Raw genomic sequence first — 19,195 nt, 5'->3', positions numbered from 1 at the left:
ATGGAGCCGCATCCAAGCCACTGCTGGGGTAAGTGGCTAAGGACAGTTTGGGCTGAGGGATTTTTACCTTTGCTAAGGGGGTCATGACTGGGTTTGAGGGCAATGACTGGAACATTCATGAGTTTGAGTTCCTGGCTGTGTCCTGAATCAGCAGGCATTGATCCCAGGCCAGAAATGGGTCAGAAATTGGCTCTTCTCTCTTTGTGCCTGCTCTGAAGTCAGCAGCATTCCTGTCTGTCCCCAGGGGTTTTGGTGCCCTGTGCTGGAAGAACTGGAGATCTGTCCTCCAGCTAAAGGCACCAGATCCGGCTGGGAATCGGATTTTGTTTTGTAAAACAGATGCTGCTGGGGGGGTGGGCTGAGCTGTAATTAAACCTGACCTCCAGGTCTCCCTAACTAGGAATAAGTTGGTGAGACTTTGCTATCTTTGCTTCTGGGAACATTTCCCACTTGTTTGGTGATTTGGTTTTTAATTAAATGTTTATTTCTCAGTAGTTTTAAAGATTTATGCTGCTTGTTTATTTATCTGCTGCAGCTTCTGTTCTCTATATTAAATTTCTGTCTCTTTTCCCCTTAATCTAATTTACTGTGCACAGGATTTTGCTTTTCTCTGACTCTCATTCCTTTTCTAGGCATCACTGATCACCCTTTTCTCTTTAAATAAAGCAAGCAGGTTCCCACCCCCTTGTACCTTTCTGTGAGGAGGATTTTAATTCAGGTAGAGCCTTGTAACTTGGGAAGAAGTTTGTCTGCAAGTCAGCAGACAAAAATGAAAAATCTATCAGGTTTCCATTATTGGGCTTTATTTTATCTGTGGCCCATGGTCCAATTCTCTGTGGCAGCTTTGGACAAGTAGAGTGAAAAAAAAGCCAGCTCCCTCCGCAGCTGTATCATTTCTTTCCTTTGTCAGGTGTTTCTTCAGGGTGGAATAAATCAGGAGGAGATTCCAAAGCTGACAGCAGGCACTGGAGGTGAGGTGCTGAGCAGGATCCAGCCATCCTCTGGGCATGGGAAAAGGAGTGACAGCTGCAGGAGCAGAGAGGAAAACATGAAGTTTATGAACTAGTTTGGATCTGTTCCAGTCTGGCAGCTCCTTTTCCTGTCTTTCCATCCCCACACCTGCAGCTATCCTGCAGAATCAAAAGGGAATCTTTCCTCTTTAGAATTCTGTTTTGTTAATCCTCAGTTCTGCACTGAATGCCTCAAACTTCCCTGAGTGAAAAACTCGAGGTTTTGGCATTGGGGTTTGTCTCTGCTTTTTCCTCCCTTTCTTAGTCCAATTTTGTGCTGACAAATCACATCCCTGACCCCAGTGCCCTCATGTTCTCCCTGCAGAACCCTGTCCAGGGATGTGGAGATGCCTCAGCAGTAATTCCACCTCATGACGCAGGAACCTTCTGATTCCCTCTAAAGTACCACGATGTTACTGTATTTTGTCATTAGTCACTTCTCCTGCCCAGTTTTTGGAATTTGGAGCTGGTTTGGTGTTTCTCTGCAGACCAGGGAGTGGGACAGGTTAGGAACTTTTGCCATTCCAAAAATCTTAATTCACGTGTCATCTTCTTTACTAATTCCAACAATACACCTGCAAAGCCTCATTCCATCTGTTATATGTGTGTATTATAAAATTGGCTTTTCGCAAGATGTGTGCTATATGATTAATAACATAGTAAAGATATAAAGGTATAAGTTTATTTCTGCTATTGGTAAGACTAGATATAAAGGGAGTAGTTGATGTAGCAGCTGCTTAAACTGTCTGTTTGGTTGGGATAACATCCAGTGAACATGTAAAGAAGACTCTGCTACTGATAACACCAACTATCAGCATCTATCACCCGCAGAAGGCACGGACCAAGGCCCAAGCTGGACGCGATAACAAGGACACAGCCACGAAACACGCATGCTCTAAAAAGGCGGATCCAAGGAGGGATCATGCAGGGCAGTTCCTGGAATATGGAAACTAGTTTATGGAATTTCATATATCGATATAACGAAAAGGGTATTTAACGAGTATCCCTGAGAAGGCAAGGTGTGGACTTGGCTGAGTGCCAAGTCACCCGGCCGGCCGTTTTTGGTTTTTTCTTATCTCCTAATTGTCTTAATTATTTTATTAAACATATTTCTTAAAATTTACTAAAAAGTGAACCTCGTTTTTCACAATTTGGGGGCTCTTGCCGGGATATACCTCGACCCTGAAACCCCAGGAAAAGCAGAGTGAGGGAGGCGCCCCGCCTGGGTTTTTGGCGGCCCAAAACTTTGTTTTTCCTGGTGAGAATTGGGGATTGCAGGTAAACATCCAAAGAGACAAGCAAGGAGAAAGAAAAAAGCAAGTAAGGAAAAGGGAAAAGGCTCCCTAAAACTGCAGTATTTTTGCTCCATAAAAACCTCGTGCACGAAGAACCTGAGGAAGAAAATGGTTGTGAGTATTTCTCAGGGGAGCGGGTTAAAAGGGGGGTCTGCGTGGTGTGTGAATGGGACATTGGCTGGGTACTCCAGACTGGTGAAGTGAGTGTAGTGTGGCTTCTCATGCTGTTCGTTATCTCGCAAGGGAAACGGCTAGCACAGAGGTGAAGCAAAAGATAAAAAGTGTGAATGTGACCCCCGGGTGATTGGGACGGGATCCCAGAGGAAAGAGGGGTTGTAAAAAACCCCGGGTGGCTGGGATGGTCCCAGGGAGGGGTTGGACCCTCAGAAAGGGAGCCGATAGTTTTCCTATACAACCCACTGGGAAAACGGGATACTGGGGGGGGGAAACGTTTGAACCCCCTGGTCTGGGACGGGGTCCCAGGAAAAGGGGCTGGAGCCCTTAAAGGAAGAGAGCAAAGGACACCTAGACTTGCTGCTGAATTAAAAGGGTTACGTAAGACCCAAGAGCATTTAGGGTTTGGCCAAATATAGGTATTTTGGGGTTTTTGCCAGATTGAGGATAGAAACACAAAAAAGCCTTGCAGGTGTAAGGTCCAAGACACCTGGGCTTTGGAAAAGGCTGCCAGGTTGAGGAATACTAAAGGCTTGAAAAGTGTGATAATCTAAGAACATCTGGGGGTTAGTCAAATACCTATGAGTAAAAACTAACAATTTTTTTTTTTAAAAAGGGTACCAATCTTTTTGTGTTGTCTTTGTGTAAGTGGAAGTAAGTGCAGCTGAAGAGGTGTGCTTGTTGTGGAGTTTATTTGTGTTAAGGAAGTGAATTGTTGAAACGGTTAAAATGTCTGAATGGAAAAGGGGGAACTGCAAGGGAATTAATGAAGAATTCAGGTTCAAGAGGGCTGTCTAAAAAGAGGATTGGTGCAGTTTTGCAGATTAATGGGGAAATTCATTTTGAAGAGTTTTTATTGTTGTTGTTATTGTTGTTCTTGAGTGAATGTATGTGTAATATAGACTGCTGAAGTAAAATAGGAGTTTTTGTTTTGAAAGATGGTCTATGCAGCACATGGTGCTGTGCTGCTGAGCTGATGAGTTTTCTGTGCCTCGGGGGAAAAAAGGAGGGGGTGATGTTCGGGCTGTTGGATGGCAGAGAGGAGACCAGGCAGTGACTGGATGGAATCCTGAAGGTGGGACAGAAGCTTGGAGAGTCTTATGTTAGAGGTCTTGAAAGGTTTTTTGAGAATTTTGGAAATTCTTAGAGGTCTTAGAAGTTGTTTTTGTTTGGTTTGGTTTTTGGTTTTTTTTTTTTTGGAGTGCATTGAAATTGCCTAAAGAGAGCTATAAGACATCAAATGCTGGGGGGTGACCTCAGAAATAGGAAGGAATAGTTTTAATGGAACAGGAGATTGGAGTCAAAAGAGTTGTGAGAGTTCTGGTGTTTGATAAGAAGGAATTAGAAGAAGAAGGAATTATGGATGAAATTAGATCTTTTGTTATTGGGAATTTTTTTTAAACAAAATTAATGCTCAAATGCCATGAGTAAAATGTATGTTGGGAGTCCAGATGAAACCCAGATTGGAACCTGAAAGTAACACCCTATGAGATAATGTTTAAATTATGAAATAAAGAGAAATTAATGTTAAAAGGGTATAGCTTTACAATTGCAAAAATGGGAGAGGAAGTTCTTTAACCCCACAGTGGGAAGATGCTTTTTCAGGTATTGCAGGCAACTGAAGCTGCGGTATGGCTGAAAAACTAAAGCTGCAAGTTTTAAATCAACGTCAGCAAAATCAAGAGACCGGTGTGAGAACCCAAGAATGAACTGTAGCATCTAAACCAGGTGATACAAAGTTGAATTTTAAACAGAGTTGAGTGGTCATGAACTGGAAAAGACTCAAGTAAATTTGGAAGTTTTGGACAAAGGACTTTCTCTGTTTTACTTCTCTGCATAACACCTAAAAATCAGTCCGGTCTGTCAAATGCTACCTCTGTTTCTTCACAGCTACAAAGGAAATGGACTTTCAAGTAATTCTAGTGTGGGGAGTTGAAATTGAAATATGTAATATTGTTTTTTTTTTGAAAGTGTTTATGTCACTCCACTGTATAATATTGCAGGTACATGAAAATCACAAGAAGAAGACGGGCTCCATATCCCTAACATTTTGGCTAATTTATTTTAGGTTTTATATCTTACAGAACAAACAGTATGTTTTTGCTTCTTTTATTTTTTCTATTTTTGTGTGTGTTTAAGGTACTTCTTTCATACTAACTTAAAGGCATTTTATTACTTATTAATCTGTTTTGTTTAAAGAGGGAGGGCAGAGAAGAGCGCCTATGTGAAATACCAAGAGGATATGTTAGTGCTCACAAAATATAGGGTGAACTACTACCCGGCAGAGTGGGAACTAAGGAAAGAGTTTTCAACTAAACTGGTACTGTGTCAAAGTTAATACAGGAGCTGTGATTCCTTTGTGTACACACACAACATTTGTAACCAATACAGGACATTCTTCAGTTACGCTGGCAGCGTTGTCCCCACAAAAAGGTACAGATAATTACTGATAGAAATCTAGTTCTGTCAAGTTTATTCTCAAGAGCAAATTTTTCTTCTACTATTTAGAAGTCATGAGAAGGGATATAAAGATTTGTTCTTCAAATGGGTGGATCAAAAATAATTTAAGGTACTAATTATATAACTTTATAAGGTGGAAAAACTTTGTCATTCGCCTCTTAGACAGAGGTTGAGATGTAGATATTGGTTGAGAAGTTTTTTTTGTTGTTGTTGTTGTTTGTTTGTTTTTTTTTCTTTTTCTATGGGCAGTTCTTTGTGTGTCTTTGTTAAGAAACTTTTGAAGGTGTTTTGGTTTTCTTTTTTTATATAAGAAGATGTCAGATTTTCTTGTGGAATATAAGGAGAGATAGTATGAATGACAAGATACTTGCTGCTTGGAAATATTATTGTGGTATATGCAAAATTTTTCTAGTAGTTTCATTTATTTCCCTGCTTGATAAGTTACTATGAATTTTGCAGAAACTGTTTTGGAAGGTTTTTTTTCTTAGTTTTCCAGCTGGCTGCAGATAAGACCTAGCTCACAAAACTGGTGGTGTTGATTGTCAAAGGGGGTTCTTATCGAAGTTTCTAAGGAGCATCTAATCTTTCAAATCAATGCATGTCAAATTGAGTGAGTGTGTTTGCCTTAGATAGAAATAAATCTTATAGTGTATGTATCTTTCTGAGTTCTCCTAAATAGTGAAGGAAAATCTTCTAGAATAGCAAGAATTCATTGTCTTCCTGCCCTAAGAATAGGCTGAGCAGAGGATTGGCCCAACAGAAACCTTCAATATGATAAAACTCGAACATCAGAAGGGGTAAAAGAAGTTTCTGTTGTTTTTTGTTGGTTTTTTTCTCTTCTTTCTTCTTTTCACTCTGTAGTTTAAGTTATTTTTTGTTGAGTAAATTTTTTTCTCTCTTTCAATTTCTTTTTAACCTGTCCCTCAATCCTAGTTACAGTTAAAAAGGTGGAAGCTTTCAAAAATTAAATGGTATCAGAAGTGACATGGAATAGTTGAACTAAAGATGCAGTTTTACTCGGAGTGCAGCTATGGCCAGCATAATTAATTGTCAGTTCTAAAAAGGCTTTGCAGCTGGCCTTTGGATTAAAAGACTTTACTGCCTTTTAGTGATGCATGTGTACATATATCCCAGTAAATGGGGATTACCAGTGCCTGTTGAGTGGGAAATACCTGAGGAACAGTGGAGAGAATTACGGTTTAAAAAAAAAAAAAAAAAAGGTCAAAGGCAATTTGTCTGAAAACTAACAAACAAACAAACAAAAAGAATTAACAAGGAAATAGAGGGCAAGACTGGGTTGGCCGCTGTACTTGCCACCAAGAAGATCATCTACTCCTGCTGTGGGTAGCAACCCCATAGGCATGGAGGGTGGAGGTATAAGCCATACCAGACCTCTGTTATTCCTTTTTCTGTCACTTCACTCATTCTTTGTCTTTTGCCTTATAGGATATTGGCAAAATCATGCTACAGATACTATTGAAAGTTCTATATGAAAAGACGCTGAGGTTCCTTTCTTATTGCACATACCCGTATCGACAGTCACTGTTATAACCCATCCAAATTAGATAGTTGTATTCATAATTGGGAAAATATTAAATTGTGGAAAACTTAAGGACCAGTGGTGACTGGTTGGAAAGTAAGTGTCTATAAGAGGAAATAATGGAAGCTAGAAAACAAGGAATATGGCTCAAAGCCAAATGAATTATAAAAAAGAAGAGGTGGGGTTTGTTATATGTGTGTATTATAAAATTGGCTTTTCGCAAGATGTGTGCTATATGATTAATAACATAGTAAAGATATAAAGGTATAAGTTTATTTCTGCTATTGGTAAGACTAGATATAAAGGGAGTAGTTGATGTAGCAGCTGCTTAAACTGTCTGTTTGGTTGGGATAACATCCAGTGAACATGTAAAGAAGACTCTGCTACTGATAACACCAACTATCAGCATCTATCACCCGCAGAAGGCACGGACCAAGGCCCAAGCTGGACGCGATAACAAGGACACAGCCACGAAACACGCATGCTCTAAAAAGGCGGATCCAAGGAGGGATCATGCAGGGCAGTTCCTGGAATATGGAAACTAGTTTATGGAATTTCATATATCGATATAACGAAAAGGGTATTTAACGAGTATCCCTGAGAAGGCAAGGTGTGGACTTGGCTGAGTGCCAAGTCACCCGGCCGGCCGTTTTTGGTTTTTTCTTATCTCCTAATTGTCTTAATTATTTTATTAAACATATTTCTTAAAATTTACTAAAAAGTGAACCTCGTTTTTCACACATCCTTTCCAAACCCCAAGCTGTTGGCTTTTGGCAATGTGACTCTGGGAAGGGGTTAGGAACGTGTTCCCTCTGGTCCCCATGCTCAGCTCAGGGTGTATGTCAGGTTTCTCCTCTTTCCTGTGGCTCTTCCGTGGATTTTGCAGGAATAGCTGACTTCCTGGCCAGGCACTGGGGCTGAAATAAACACATTAAGGCTGCCAGTCGCCAAGCTGGCCGGTGGCCATGACCCCGGCTCTAGTGGGAATAAAGCTTTGGGGATGGCGGCGGGAGGAAGCGGTGCCAGGGGCGGCTGCTCTGCCGCCTGCAGACAGCATCACACCAGCCTGGCTCCTGCTGCTCTTGGCTCCCAGCCTCCCTCCCGATGGACCAGAGTCACCACGGCCTGTGGGTCTCGCTTTGAGGACGAACATCCTTGGGATGTTCCTTCTCTCGCAGGCGGGACTTTGAAAGAGCCAAAAGAAAGCGTCTATTGTGTCGAGATATTTTGGTATTCACAGAATCCCGGGACGGTTTGGATTGGAAGGGACCTTAAAGATAGTCCAGTTCGAACCCGCTGCCACGGGTGGGTTTGAGAGGGTGTCAGGCACATCCCTGGATGAGAGGGGGGATTTTTTGCCACTGTAAACCAAGGAAATGAGGAAGGCTGGGATGAGAAGCGCGGTGCCCAAGCGCTGCCCCCGCCCTGCACCGCTCCGCTTTTATCGCAGCTATTTTGCATGTGAATGAGAACTTTCCCACTTCCTTCTGGGGCTTGAATTGGCAAACGGGGAGTTGTTAAAAAATCTCCAGTCTTCAGCCCCGACAAAGGATGGTTGCCATGGAAATAATGGAAGTTGCATCGTGAGCAAAATATGTCCAGGCCCGGCGCCAGCGGGAGGGAGGAGGGAACACCTTGTCGGTCACGCACCTTCTGCCAGGGCCCATGTGGCTCCACGAGCTTTTCCTTATCCCTGGCAGTTCCTCCTTGGGTTAAAAGGGGAGAAATCATGTCTGAGTGGGGAGGGCTTGTAGAACTTTACCTGCTTTTTCCGCAGTGCTGGTGCCACCAAATTCAGCAGAGCTGCCCCACATTTAGGATCCCAAAGGATGTCGGTAGCAGGGTTGGAACAGAAGCTGGATTGCCATCTCAGGTAACAGACAGGAGTCTCCTTGTCTGTCATATCCAACCTCTTCTTCCTGTCTGGGAGTCTTCCAGGTCTGTTTTCCACTTGCCTATAAAGACAGACAAGGTCTGTCTGGGGAAAAAAAGCACCTTCGGATTGTAAATTCTCCAAAAGCCTTTTCCTTTGCAGACCCACAACTATAAACTTGCATCTTCTGTTGCTTCCAGCAAATCTTAACGTTCTTTTGAGCAAAGGAGCTTGAGGAATTTGCTTTATACCTCTCCAAGGTGCTAATGGGAGCCACAGAATCCTTGCTGAGCTATGAGAGGGACTAAAATAAATCTCCATCAGGGTTTATCCTTGAGCTGCAGAGCTCTTTGGCAAGGCCCAGAATCAGTGTGGAAAGTGCACCTTTCAGTGTCTCTGGTGAGTGGTGTTTGCTGGTGGGAGCTTGGAATGGGGAACAACAGGGTACTTTGGAGCTCAGATATATCCTTCTGCTCTCCTGAAAGCACCAAGGGCTTGGGTAGAAAGTCGAAGTAACCAGCAAAATCCTGTTTATTGCTGTTGGGGAGCATCAGGTGAGGAGGAAAACAGGGATATGGGAACCAGCAGCAACACACAGGTGCCTGAGGAAACCCCTGTTGAAGCTGCCACTGTTTGAAGGAATTTTAAGGTGACAGAGTGCAGAGTAAAGGACAAAGAATGTAGCTGGGTATAGGCTCAGATCCCCTGGCAGCAGCAGAGTGGAATTGAGAAGTTGAAAAGAATAAATTCAGGCTCATTTCTAACCTGGGAAAGGGCCAAGCAGGGGAAAGCAGCAAAGGGTTGAGATATAAAATGTAAAAACAGAGTAAATGCATATAAATATCTGGATCCCCATGCTGCTTGTTGATCCCATACCTCAATCCCACCTCCTGATCATTAGCAAGTCCAAGTGGATGTTAAGCTGATCAGAGCCCAGCAAGCCTGACCTTTGGGGAGAATCCCAGAATGATTTTGGTGGGAACAGACCTTAAAAATCATCTAGCCCCACCTCCTGCCATGGGCAGGGACACCTTCCCCTACACCAGGTTGCTCCAAGCCCCATCCAAAATCAAGGTGTTCCGTGGGATGGTGGGGGTCAGGAGGCTTTTGGGGACTTAGAAGGAAGCAGCAGCTGGGGATGAGGAGCTGAGGACACTTGGGGCGGCCACAAAAACATCTGGTTTGTGGCAGGGCCCTGACAGCAGGGCAGGGCTGGGGGGTCTGTCCTGCTGAGTGCTCACAAAGAGCCCCTTGGAGCCAGGACTGGCTCTGGCAGTAAATTCCTGGCGCTGACAGGACGATGCTGCAGAGACACAAAGTCTCTGTGAGCCCCGGGCACTCGGCTCTGCGCTGGAGCCTTCCCTGGAGCAGCTCCACAGGAATCCACCCTACACTCGCCGGCTTCAGACGATTCCTTACAAAATAATCGCTTCAACCAAGTCTTGCAATAGCAAGGGTGAGCCCTGCAGTGTTCCAGTAGATCTTTGAAGACTCTTGAGTGGTAAGTGTCCTCCGGGGTGGGCTGGGGCAGCTGCCTTGGTGGGGACACTGCACAGTCCCATGGCCCCATTCCAGCCCATCACATCTCTCCTTTCTCTGATCCAGGCTGGGATGCTCCTGCACACCCCATCCCTGCCACCCCTCTGATCTTCCAGGGCTCAGGTCCTGTTTGCTCAGTGTTTAACACAACCCCACCCCTCCCCATGGCTCCTAATTCCAAACCTGCTCTGTTAAAGCATTATTTTTCCAGGGGGATGGCTCTGCCAGCTGCTCCCTCGTGTCCACCCACAGCCCGGAGGGCTCGGCAGAATTCCCCATCCCACAGGGACTGCTGGCAGGAAGCAATCTGGCAGACAACATGTTTAGAAGAGACTAATGTCTCGGAGCCACCGAACCATTTAATTGCCAATAAACACAGCCCACATGTAAATAATTATGGAGACCCAGGAACTGTGTCGTCTTCCGTGGAAGGAAGGAGCTGGCAGCCTGGAAACACCCCATGGCAAGGGGAGAAATTAAGATTTCGTGTTAATGCTGGAGGGATGAGCATCAGTAAACCTGCCTGGATATTTCCAGGTGTTGCTTTGGGCTCAGGGTGGCCCAGGAGGTGATGGTTCCTGATGGAGTGAGAAAGACCAGGCTGTGCCTTGGGGTGAGTTTGAGGGTAAATCTTGAAAATTCATCCATTTGCTTCACCAGGCTTTTGTTGTAACCCAGTGGGATCATTGAAATATCTTTTTTTGCCACATTTTTGGGATAAAGAGCTGTGAGGATCCTAGTTCAGAACTTTGAAGCTTTATCAGCATCATGCACATTCTTAGCAATGCAGACTTTCCCTTCAGAGTCCTTGTAAAATCTGCAGGGACCCTTTGTTACCCTGCCAGGACATCCCATCCTATTCCAGCCCCTGCCTTGAGCAAGGACACCTTGCACTAGACCAGGTTGCTCTCTAAGCCCCATCCAACCTGGCCTGGGACACTTCCAGGGATGGGGCAGCCACAGCCTGTGCCAGGGCTTCACCATCCTCTCAGGAAAGAATTTCTTCCCAAATCTCCCATCCTGCCCTCTGGCAGTGGGAAGCCATTCCCCCTTGTCACTCCAGGCCCATGTCCAAAGTCCCTCTGCAGCTCTCTCGGAGCCCCTTTAGGCACAGGAAGAGGCTCCAAGGTTTTCCTGGAGCCTTAGGCATCCCCACCGCCATCTTTCACCTCCTGAGGTTGCCCTGGTTCCATTCCTGGAGCAGGAGGATGTCACCACGCAGAGCCCCCCACTGTCACCACCAAAGGAGCTGCCTCGATCCAGTAATTTGGCTTTTCCCCGGGGTTCATTTGTTCCTATGGCAACCAGGAGCCGCTCCGCAGCGCTTCCCTGCGTGGCAATCAGCGCTCCCCTCCTTTATGGAATTAGCGCCTGTCACCCGCACGCCGTGCGTGGCCTCGGCTTCATTCTGCTCATCACAGCCAGGAGATGGGCTGGGGCATCCAGGGGGAGACAGCCACCCCTGCCTGGGGGGATCTGGCTGGAGCATCACCTGCTGCCAGGGGCTGTGGGATGGCTCCATCCCTGCTGCAGGAAATGTCCGTGTCTCCCGCATTGCTCCCAAAATTGGGTCTTAGCGTGCCGTAAAAATGATGCTTTGAGTGGGAGGGTTTTGGGGTGTCTCCCAGCCCTGCTCCATCTTTGGCACGCAGGACAATCCCAGTGGCACCAATCCAGGGATGTGTCTGTAGGTTTTTGGGGGACTAGTACAAGGCGCCCCATCCCTCATCATCACCTTGGGAAACAATGCTGAACTAAGTGTGGTAAATGCCAGCTTTGTCCCTGAGCGAGGGCGCGGTGACCGCGGCGTGTGACTAAGGAGATTCTTGGCATCTGCTGCGGGAGCGGGATGACGGATAAAACAGATGAATGAGGAGTAAACGGGGGTTTAGAAAATCTTGGTTAATTTGCTGCATCGAGAGCTTGCTACGCTCACAGAAATTAAAGTGTGAGCACTCCAAAGCGTCTCGCAGTGACAGAGGAGGAGGAGGCGGCACCGGGGGAATACAGGGATGGGTGGGAAGTGGGTACATCCATAAATCAGCTGTGGTGCTTTCAATAATTCAACAGTGCTGGAAGATCCAGCAGTTCACAGAGAGGTGATGTCCATGGGAAGGTGCTCAGTCTGCCTGATCCAGCGGGATGCAGCCCCCAGGTGTCCAAGGCCAGGTTGGATGGGGTTGGAGCAACCTGGGCTGCTGGCAGGTGTCACTGCCCACGGCAGGGGGTGGAACTGGATGGGATTTAAGGTCCCTTCCATCCCAAACCAGGACCCATTCTGGGTCATCACTGTGAGCCTGAGCTGTATCAACCGTGCTTTTAGCCAAAAAGAAGTGAAAATAAGCCTGATTTACTCATGTGCATGTCACAAACCTGCCTCTTCAACCAGAGCCAAGATCTGGGAAGAGAGTTGGCCACAGTTTGTACAGCCCATGGAATTTGCTCAGAAAAATGCAAAAGGTATTTTGCAAGCCTTGTCAAGGAAATCAGAAGCAGTGGGTTGAGTCAGAATGTTATTCACAATAAACCAGGAAATAATGGTAATGATAATAATAATAATAATAATAATAGAATCAAGAATTTCTAAGCCTTTTCCAGATCCACAGATAAAATTTGCCCAATGATCCTGCCTCAGTGGAAGAGCTTCTCTGTTCTGGATGTTTTGTCATCCCTGGTGACATCCAGACAGAACAAATGCAGCAAGAGGGGCACTAAAAGTCGATGGAAAATTACCAGGCTAATTTTGTTTGCTGTGCCTGATTTGAAGACAGAGGAGAAAATTTCTAGGAGTGCACATGGAAACATTGTTGATAACTCATGTGAATTTAGAGTTGATGCTCATCTCAATTCATTCTGCAGTGCAAGACAAAGGGCCTCATCATCTGCAGCCATGGAATAAACCTGGACGGGGATCAAATAATGGGAACAATACCTTGCTTGTAGGTAAGCTCTTCCAAATAATCACTTCTCGAGTGCTTTTGAAAGAACATTACTGGAATAAATTATGTTATCTGCCCCTTAGAGCTGTAAACACCTAAATAGGCTGGCCAATATTTTGCCTTTCTGGGCTGTGTCCTGGCAGATGGGAGAGCTACAGGCACCAAATCCTGGTAGAGAAGAGGGTCACGGAGTGGAATTGTTTAGGCTGGAAAAGATCTTTAAGATCATCGAGTCCAACCGTTATCAACCATATTTCAACCAACAAGAGAGTTTGTAAGGAAGAAACAGCCTCAGGGAGAATATTTGTGCAAAATTCTTAATAATTGAGGATGATTTTTAAAAAATATCCCCTCTATACCCCCTGGTTCCTGGGAGAAAAGCTTTGAGCAGCTTCCTGAGGAAAGCTCTGGAGAATCAGCCTTCAAACATGTTTTCCTCTCTCATTTATCTGATTAATTTACTTTCATTATGAAAACAAACCGTGTTCTCCTTTATATATCCAGTTTCTGTGAATCACAGACTGCAGCTCCGGGATTTCTGTGTTTATTCTCAGAAGTCACTTAGCTTTTAGCTCACCCTCCCAAAATAGTGTTTTCCCTTTTCCTGCAGGTAATTTGGGGAATGAGGCAAACATCTCAACAGGAGGACCTGAGCAGGGCGGATTTTCTCTCCCAGTGCTCAATAAATGCAAATTCTAGTCCAGTCTGGAAACATGGAAGAGGAAACCTCATCCTCTTTGTGGATCAGTTCTCCAGGATGGATATATGTATTTTAAATGGTCCTGCAGATAAATGCAGTGATGGGAATGAGTGGGTGGTGGAGTGTGGGGAGAAAAAGGCTAAAAAGAGTAATCTAGGGAAATTTAGGAGTTTTAATAAAGAGTGAAGTAATAGAGGTTATGATGGGATGAAATGAAGAGATGGCAGGGACAGGACAAGAAGAAATGGCTTCAGACAGAAGGGAGCGTTAATTGGGATACTGGGAAGAAATTCTTGGCTCTGGGGGTGCTGAGGCCCTGGCACAGGTTGCCCACAGAAGCTGTGGCTGCTCTATCCCTGGAAGTGTCCAAGGCCAGGCTGGATGGGCCTTGGAGAAACCTGGGCCAGCATTAATCCCAGCCTGACCTCCAAGCATCTGCCACTGCCCAGGACTGGGACAGAACTAACTACATCCAAGCTGGCATCTTCCTGGACGTGACTGAGCTGCAGTCAAGGGTTTCTGGGTTTTGTGGGATTCACATCAATACACACACACAGAGTCCAAGGTTTTGAAGCCTTTATTGCAGGAATGACAAACAGGGACCTTCTGCCTTGCTTGGTTCCTCCAGGACGAGCAGCCCAGGCCCAGGGAAGCTGCAGGAAATCAAGGAGGGAGCTGCACTGTGGGAACATGACCGAGGCCACTGGCACTGCATTGGATGGGTCTCTGTCTCTGATGCTCATCCCAGAGAAGATCACGAGTCTTTCTAGGGCCACCATGAAGGCCTCAGCCAGAAGGTGAGTGAACTTGTGGGATTAAGGGAGTGGCTTAGGGATCCTGTTGGGGTCCAGCCAGTGGTGTCTGCGCTGGATGCTCCCGAGATGCTGGCGGAAGTGGGAATGCTGGCCAGTGCCATGGGCAGGTGTTCCATGTGGGGCTGAGGACCTGCTGCCTGGGGCTTTGAAGTCCTGTCCTTGGGCATGAGGAGCAGTGGGAGGTCACGGCTTGGCCCCACAGAGCAGGGTGGCTGGGAGCTGCCATGGCCCTGAGCTGTGGTGCCTATGGGGGTGCTGGTGCCTGTGGGCTGTTCCCAAGGGTTTCTCCTGGGAAATCAAGAGGTTAAAACCTAGGTGGGAATTCGGTGTAATGAGATGCTGCCTTCTGCATGTGCTGCTTGCACAGAGGCACCTCAGACACCAAGGAGCACTGACAAGCAAACCCACCCTTCATCTGGCAGCTTCTGGGAGAGAACAGCCCTGGCACTAGGATTCCCACCTCCACTGCAGGACCCTGAACGTGGACATGGGTCAAGCTAAACTTCCCCGGGAGCAGACTTTGAGACATCATTCCCAGCAAACTCATCGCTTGAGATCTTCTGAGTCCTACTTGGCCATGAAGAGCAGCAACAACTTCATGGATGTGCCAAGCTGCATCTGCACCTTTGGCTGGAAAAACTGGGATGCCCTGTCTGGTTATGAGGGCAGCTCCTCCAGCAGGCCAAGCAGGTTATGGAAGTCACATTCCTTCCTAACCAACAACCTGCTGTCGGCAGCCACGTGCCCCTATCTGCACCTGCAGAATGCACATCTCTGAGCCTAGCTTATCCCTTCACCAGCAAGCTACAATTTTAAAGGATAAATGCACAGCAATTTCATGGCTCCCTGTACAAGTCAACCTCTTTCCATGGCACAAAGTGCTGCCTGTTGCTTAGAAACAATTTATATCCTACAAAATGAAGATGTGTGCTCTCCAAATGGTTTTTTACACAATGGGTGTTTGTCTTGCTCAGACACTGATCCACCTCCTGCATAAACCATGGGGTGAATTCTTTGTGTTCCAAATGTAGCACTGGACACCTACTACATCCAACCATGATTTGGGATATAGGGATATGTCCCAGCTGTGGTTTGGGATATAGGGCTGTGCAAGCCCAATCCCTCAAGGTCTTCTGGCTAAGGTAACCTGGATTGCAAAGCTATCTTGTCTGAGACCCCGGTGGGAGCATCTGCCAGGGTGGAGCAGGTGTTGAAGCGGGAAGCCTTGCAGGACATGGTCCTGGAGCTCTGCTTCTTGCGGTGGAAGTAGTTGCTGAGGTGGAACCAGAACTTGTCGTGGAGGGAGGCGTAGATGAAGGGGTTGTAGCAGGCGGAGCTCATGGCGATCAGGTGGCACGAGACCTGGATGACGTTGACGTACCTCTTGTCCAGGATGGTGAACTCCTCATCGATGTCCCGGATGAAGTTGACCACCTGCAGGGGCAGCCAGCAGATGGCAAAGCAGACCACGGAAACGATGAGCACCCGGAAGGTCTTGTGCTTGGTCCTGGTCCACTTGTCCTGGCAGTGATGGGCGGCACCTGGCACATTCCTCCTGCGCAGGTGGTAGGTGATGGCACAGAAGGAGACGGACACGGCCAGCAGCGGGAGCATGTAGGAGAGCAGCAGCATCAGGCACGAGTAGAGCAGCCTCTCCCTCTCCTCGTGCTTCCAGAACTCCTCGCAGATGATCATGTCGTGGCCGATGGCGTTGAGGTCCAGGTAGTGCGTGTGCAGTGAGGTGGGCAGGGAGGCGGCGATGGAGAGCAGCCAGATGCAGGCCACCAGACCGACGCAGGCCCTGCGGCTGATGCGCCGGCGGATCGGGTACGCCACCACCACGTAGCGGTCGATGGCGATGGCCGTCAGCGACAGCACCGACACGAAGACGGTGGCGGCCTGCAGCAGGGTGACAAAGTGGCACATGAACCCGCCGAAGAGCCAGCCCCGCTCCTCGAAGGCGTAGGACACGGTGAGGGGGACGCAGGCCAGGCACATGATGAAGTCAGCCACCGCCAGGTTCCCGATCAGAAAGTTGGTGGTGCAGTGCAGCTTCTTGGTGAGGGCGATGAGGAGGATGAGGAAGAGGTTCCCGATGCACGCCACCACCACCAGCGTGGCGTAGAGCGGGATGAAGAGCGGCTTCAGCTCCAGGAGCAGGTCCAGGCCGGTGAAGACCAGGGCTGAGTCATTGTGCCAGGAGTCGTTGGGCAGCTGAGCCATGGGAGCTCCTGTGGCTGATGCAGCTTCTCCACAACTCAAAGTCAAACACAGGTGAGCCTGTGAGCTCTGGAGGGGACATAAATACATTTTGCTTGAAATTCTGGGCAGAAGGACCTTTTGTTCTGGGCAAAAGTCCAGGCCTTTTGCACAGCCCTGTGCTGAGGCACTGGCTGATTTAAATGGCTTGCTTAAGTGTGAAGATGCCCTGTGACAGACACAGAGGAGCTCCAGTATGGAGGAAAGTTGGGAGTTTGGCTGTGAAATAGTTAAGCAGCCAGCACAGATCTGTGGGGAGCTGCCAGCTTGAGGCAGCAGGACCCTGAAATCAGTTTGAGTGACCTGCAAGCTGTGCTAATGTAAGGCAGAAAAAAAAAAGACACTCCTGCATTTCTTGCTTTTTATTTTTTCCAGTTAATTCCATCCTGACCCATCAGCTCCATGCCACCTGTCTCAGCAGGAGCATCCTTTCCACCCCCTGCAGTCTCTCCCAGCCAGCCCACCCCAACCTATCCCACTGGGTTCTTTTATCCCCTTGGTTATATCCTCACCACCCATGGAGCTTCGGGTTCTCCTGTCTTTCCCTGTGGCAGCTGTGATGGGAAGGAGGGAAGGAGGGAGTGCCTGGCTCCCTGGGCACCTCCACGAACTCACTCACAGTGGCACAGGGGAATGACTTAAAATATATTCCAGCAGAAAGTGTATGGAAATTAAGAATTCCCCTCCAGGACGCTCCTTTCAAGCTTCACACTCTCAAAATTACTGTTTGATCCCCCTTACCAGGATCTGGACAGTCTTTTCCCCCCAGTGGAAAGTCAAATCAGCATTAATTAAGAAACCCTTGTAATTAACCGAGGGATATTGTGGTTTTCTAAATCCCAGCTGCACTCGCAGGGCGCACGCTGTGATACCACAGCTCCAGGTCCCCGTGCCCTGCCTGGGGCAGGAACACATCAGGAAGTCCATCAGGAAACTTGCAGCTGAGAAGCCAAAATGCTCATTAACTTACAGAATGAAAATTCTGAAGCTCAATTAAATTCTTTAATTCTGCTTCGTGTAGCCACGAGAATCAAACCAGCCTTTCTGCGTGTGCACTGCCAGGTCCTGCTCCCTCTCCGATAAATGCTGAGCCCCGCGGCTCTGGCTGGGGTTTGGGGGGTCCAGGGTGTGGCTGCGGGACCCCCTGTCCCGGCCCGGAGCGCTCTTACCTGCCCAGATGCTCAGGGCTGGGAGCCGCCTGCTGCCCGCCGATGTTCCCGTGAGGATAAGGAGGAGCGTTCCCTTCGCAGGGTGTTCACCGGGAGTCTCCGGCACAGCCGTTCTCAGCCGGGTTTTTGTGGTGTGGGGGGTGGGTTTTTGTCTTGCTTTGTCTTTTTTTTTTTCTTTTCCCGCTGCCTGAGGCTTTCAGTCCCGGAGGAACAGGACGTTCCCACCCACAGCGCTCGGTGTTCCAGGTACCCGGGGGGACGCGCGCATCCCACCGCCCCGCACCGCAGGTGGAGCCGCATCCCACCGGGGGGCTGCAGGAGCCCCTCCCTCGCCCTCGGGGCCGGGTCCAGGGACATTTTCCCGGCAGGGAAGGAGGACGGGGCGGGCTGGCGGGCGCAGGGACCGCGCGGAGCTCTCGGAGTCGGCGGCGCCCGCCCCGTCGGGGTGTCCCGGGCCAGGAGCGAGGGAAGAGGGGGGGAAAGTGGGGTTTAGGCAGAGTGAGGTGAGGGTGGCCCAGCCGTAGGGTGATGGGCACCCAGCCCCGGGGTGCTGATGGCCCAGCTAGGGGGGCAAGCGCAGGATGGGGTGAGTGTGGTCCAGCCATAGTGAATTGCCCCAAATGAGAAAGGGTGCCAGGGTCAGCCTCACTGAAATAAGGGGAAACGATAAATAATGATGATCATCCGCTGGAATTTAGGGGAGATAAGAGGAATGGAAATTGTCAGAGCAGTCAACAGAAGTTCTGTAAAATGGAGAGTTTTGGTGCGAGACAGTGATTAATTCATCCCGATCTGATGGAGCTGAGCTGGTTATTAAAGCCGGCTGAGCTGATCGGGAGGAGAGTGCTCACCCCTGCCGAATAATCAACAGGAAGAAAATCATCTTTGTCTCCGTATCAGTGCCTCACTGAGAGCTGCTGTTAATTTTAAAAAGCAGAACAATCAGATAAGGAAAGCCAGAGGCTGGTTTGAGAGGAGAGCTGGGCTTTGGAGCCGAGAGCGAGATGATGAGTCCACCCCAAGGCGGTCGCACGCTCCATGGATGCGCCATGGCCAGGGTGACCCTGCTGCAGCACTGGGAGCTCTTCCCTCTGCACAGGCTCATCCTGGAAAAACCTTCTTTGACATCATCTTTGCTGCTTCCAGAGCTGCAGAATAAATCACTCTTCTTCCCAGAGCTCTTACTGCCCCGCCCCAGGTCCTGGCTCAGGGGCACAAGGAAGGGTTTGAAAGTTGCAGCCCACCCTGATGGTGGAGCTGTGGCATCCTGGTGTCCCTCCCATCCCGTACAGATGATGGACAGGAATCAGTTTGCTGTGATTTTTATTCTTTTCCATGTCACCAGGGTGGCTTTTAGAAATAACCAGAGATCCTCGAGACCCTGTCAATTCCAAAGAAGGATGGACCGTTTAATGGCCATAA

The 19,195-nt window shown here is 48.0% G+C and overlaps 1 protein-coding gene across 1 annotated transcript; it reads right to left on the bottom strand.

Annotated features, from left to right (window-relative positions):
* Positions 1–15,482: 15,482 nt before the first annotated feature.
* LOC310910955 (prolactin-releasing peptide receptor-like) lies at positions 15,483–16,568 on the bottom strand (the record flags this gene model as incomplete). The annotated part of the gene is made up of 1 exon (XM_083864053.1): positions 15,483–16,568. The coding sequence occupies one exon, from the start codon at positions 16,566–16,568 to the stop codon at positions 15,483–15,485; it is 1,086 nt and encodes a 361-aa protein (XP_083720179.1).
* Between the last annotated feature and the right edge of the window lie 2,627 nt (positions 16,569–19,195).

The sequence above is a fragment of the Zosterops lateralis genome (assembly GCF_965231275.1).
Source record: "Zosterops lateralis genome assembly, chromosome: 6".
Classification (NCBI taxonomy): domain Eukaryota; kingdom Metazoa; phylum Chordata; class Aves; order Passeriformes; family Zosteropidae; genus Zosterops; species Zosterops lateralis.
Note: the sequence above shows the minus strand (reverse complement) of the source record. Positions and strands in the feature narration are given on the sequence as shown.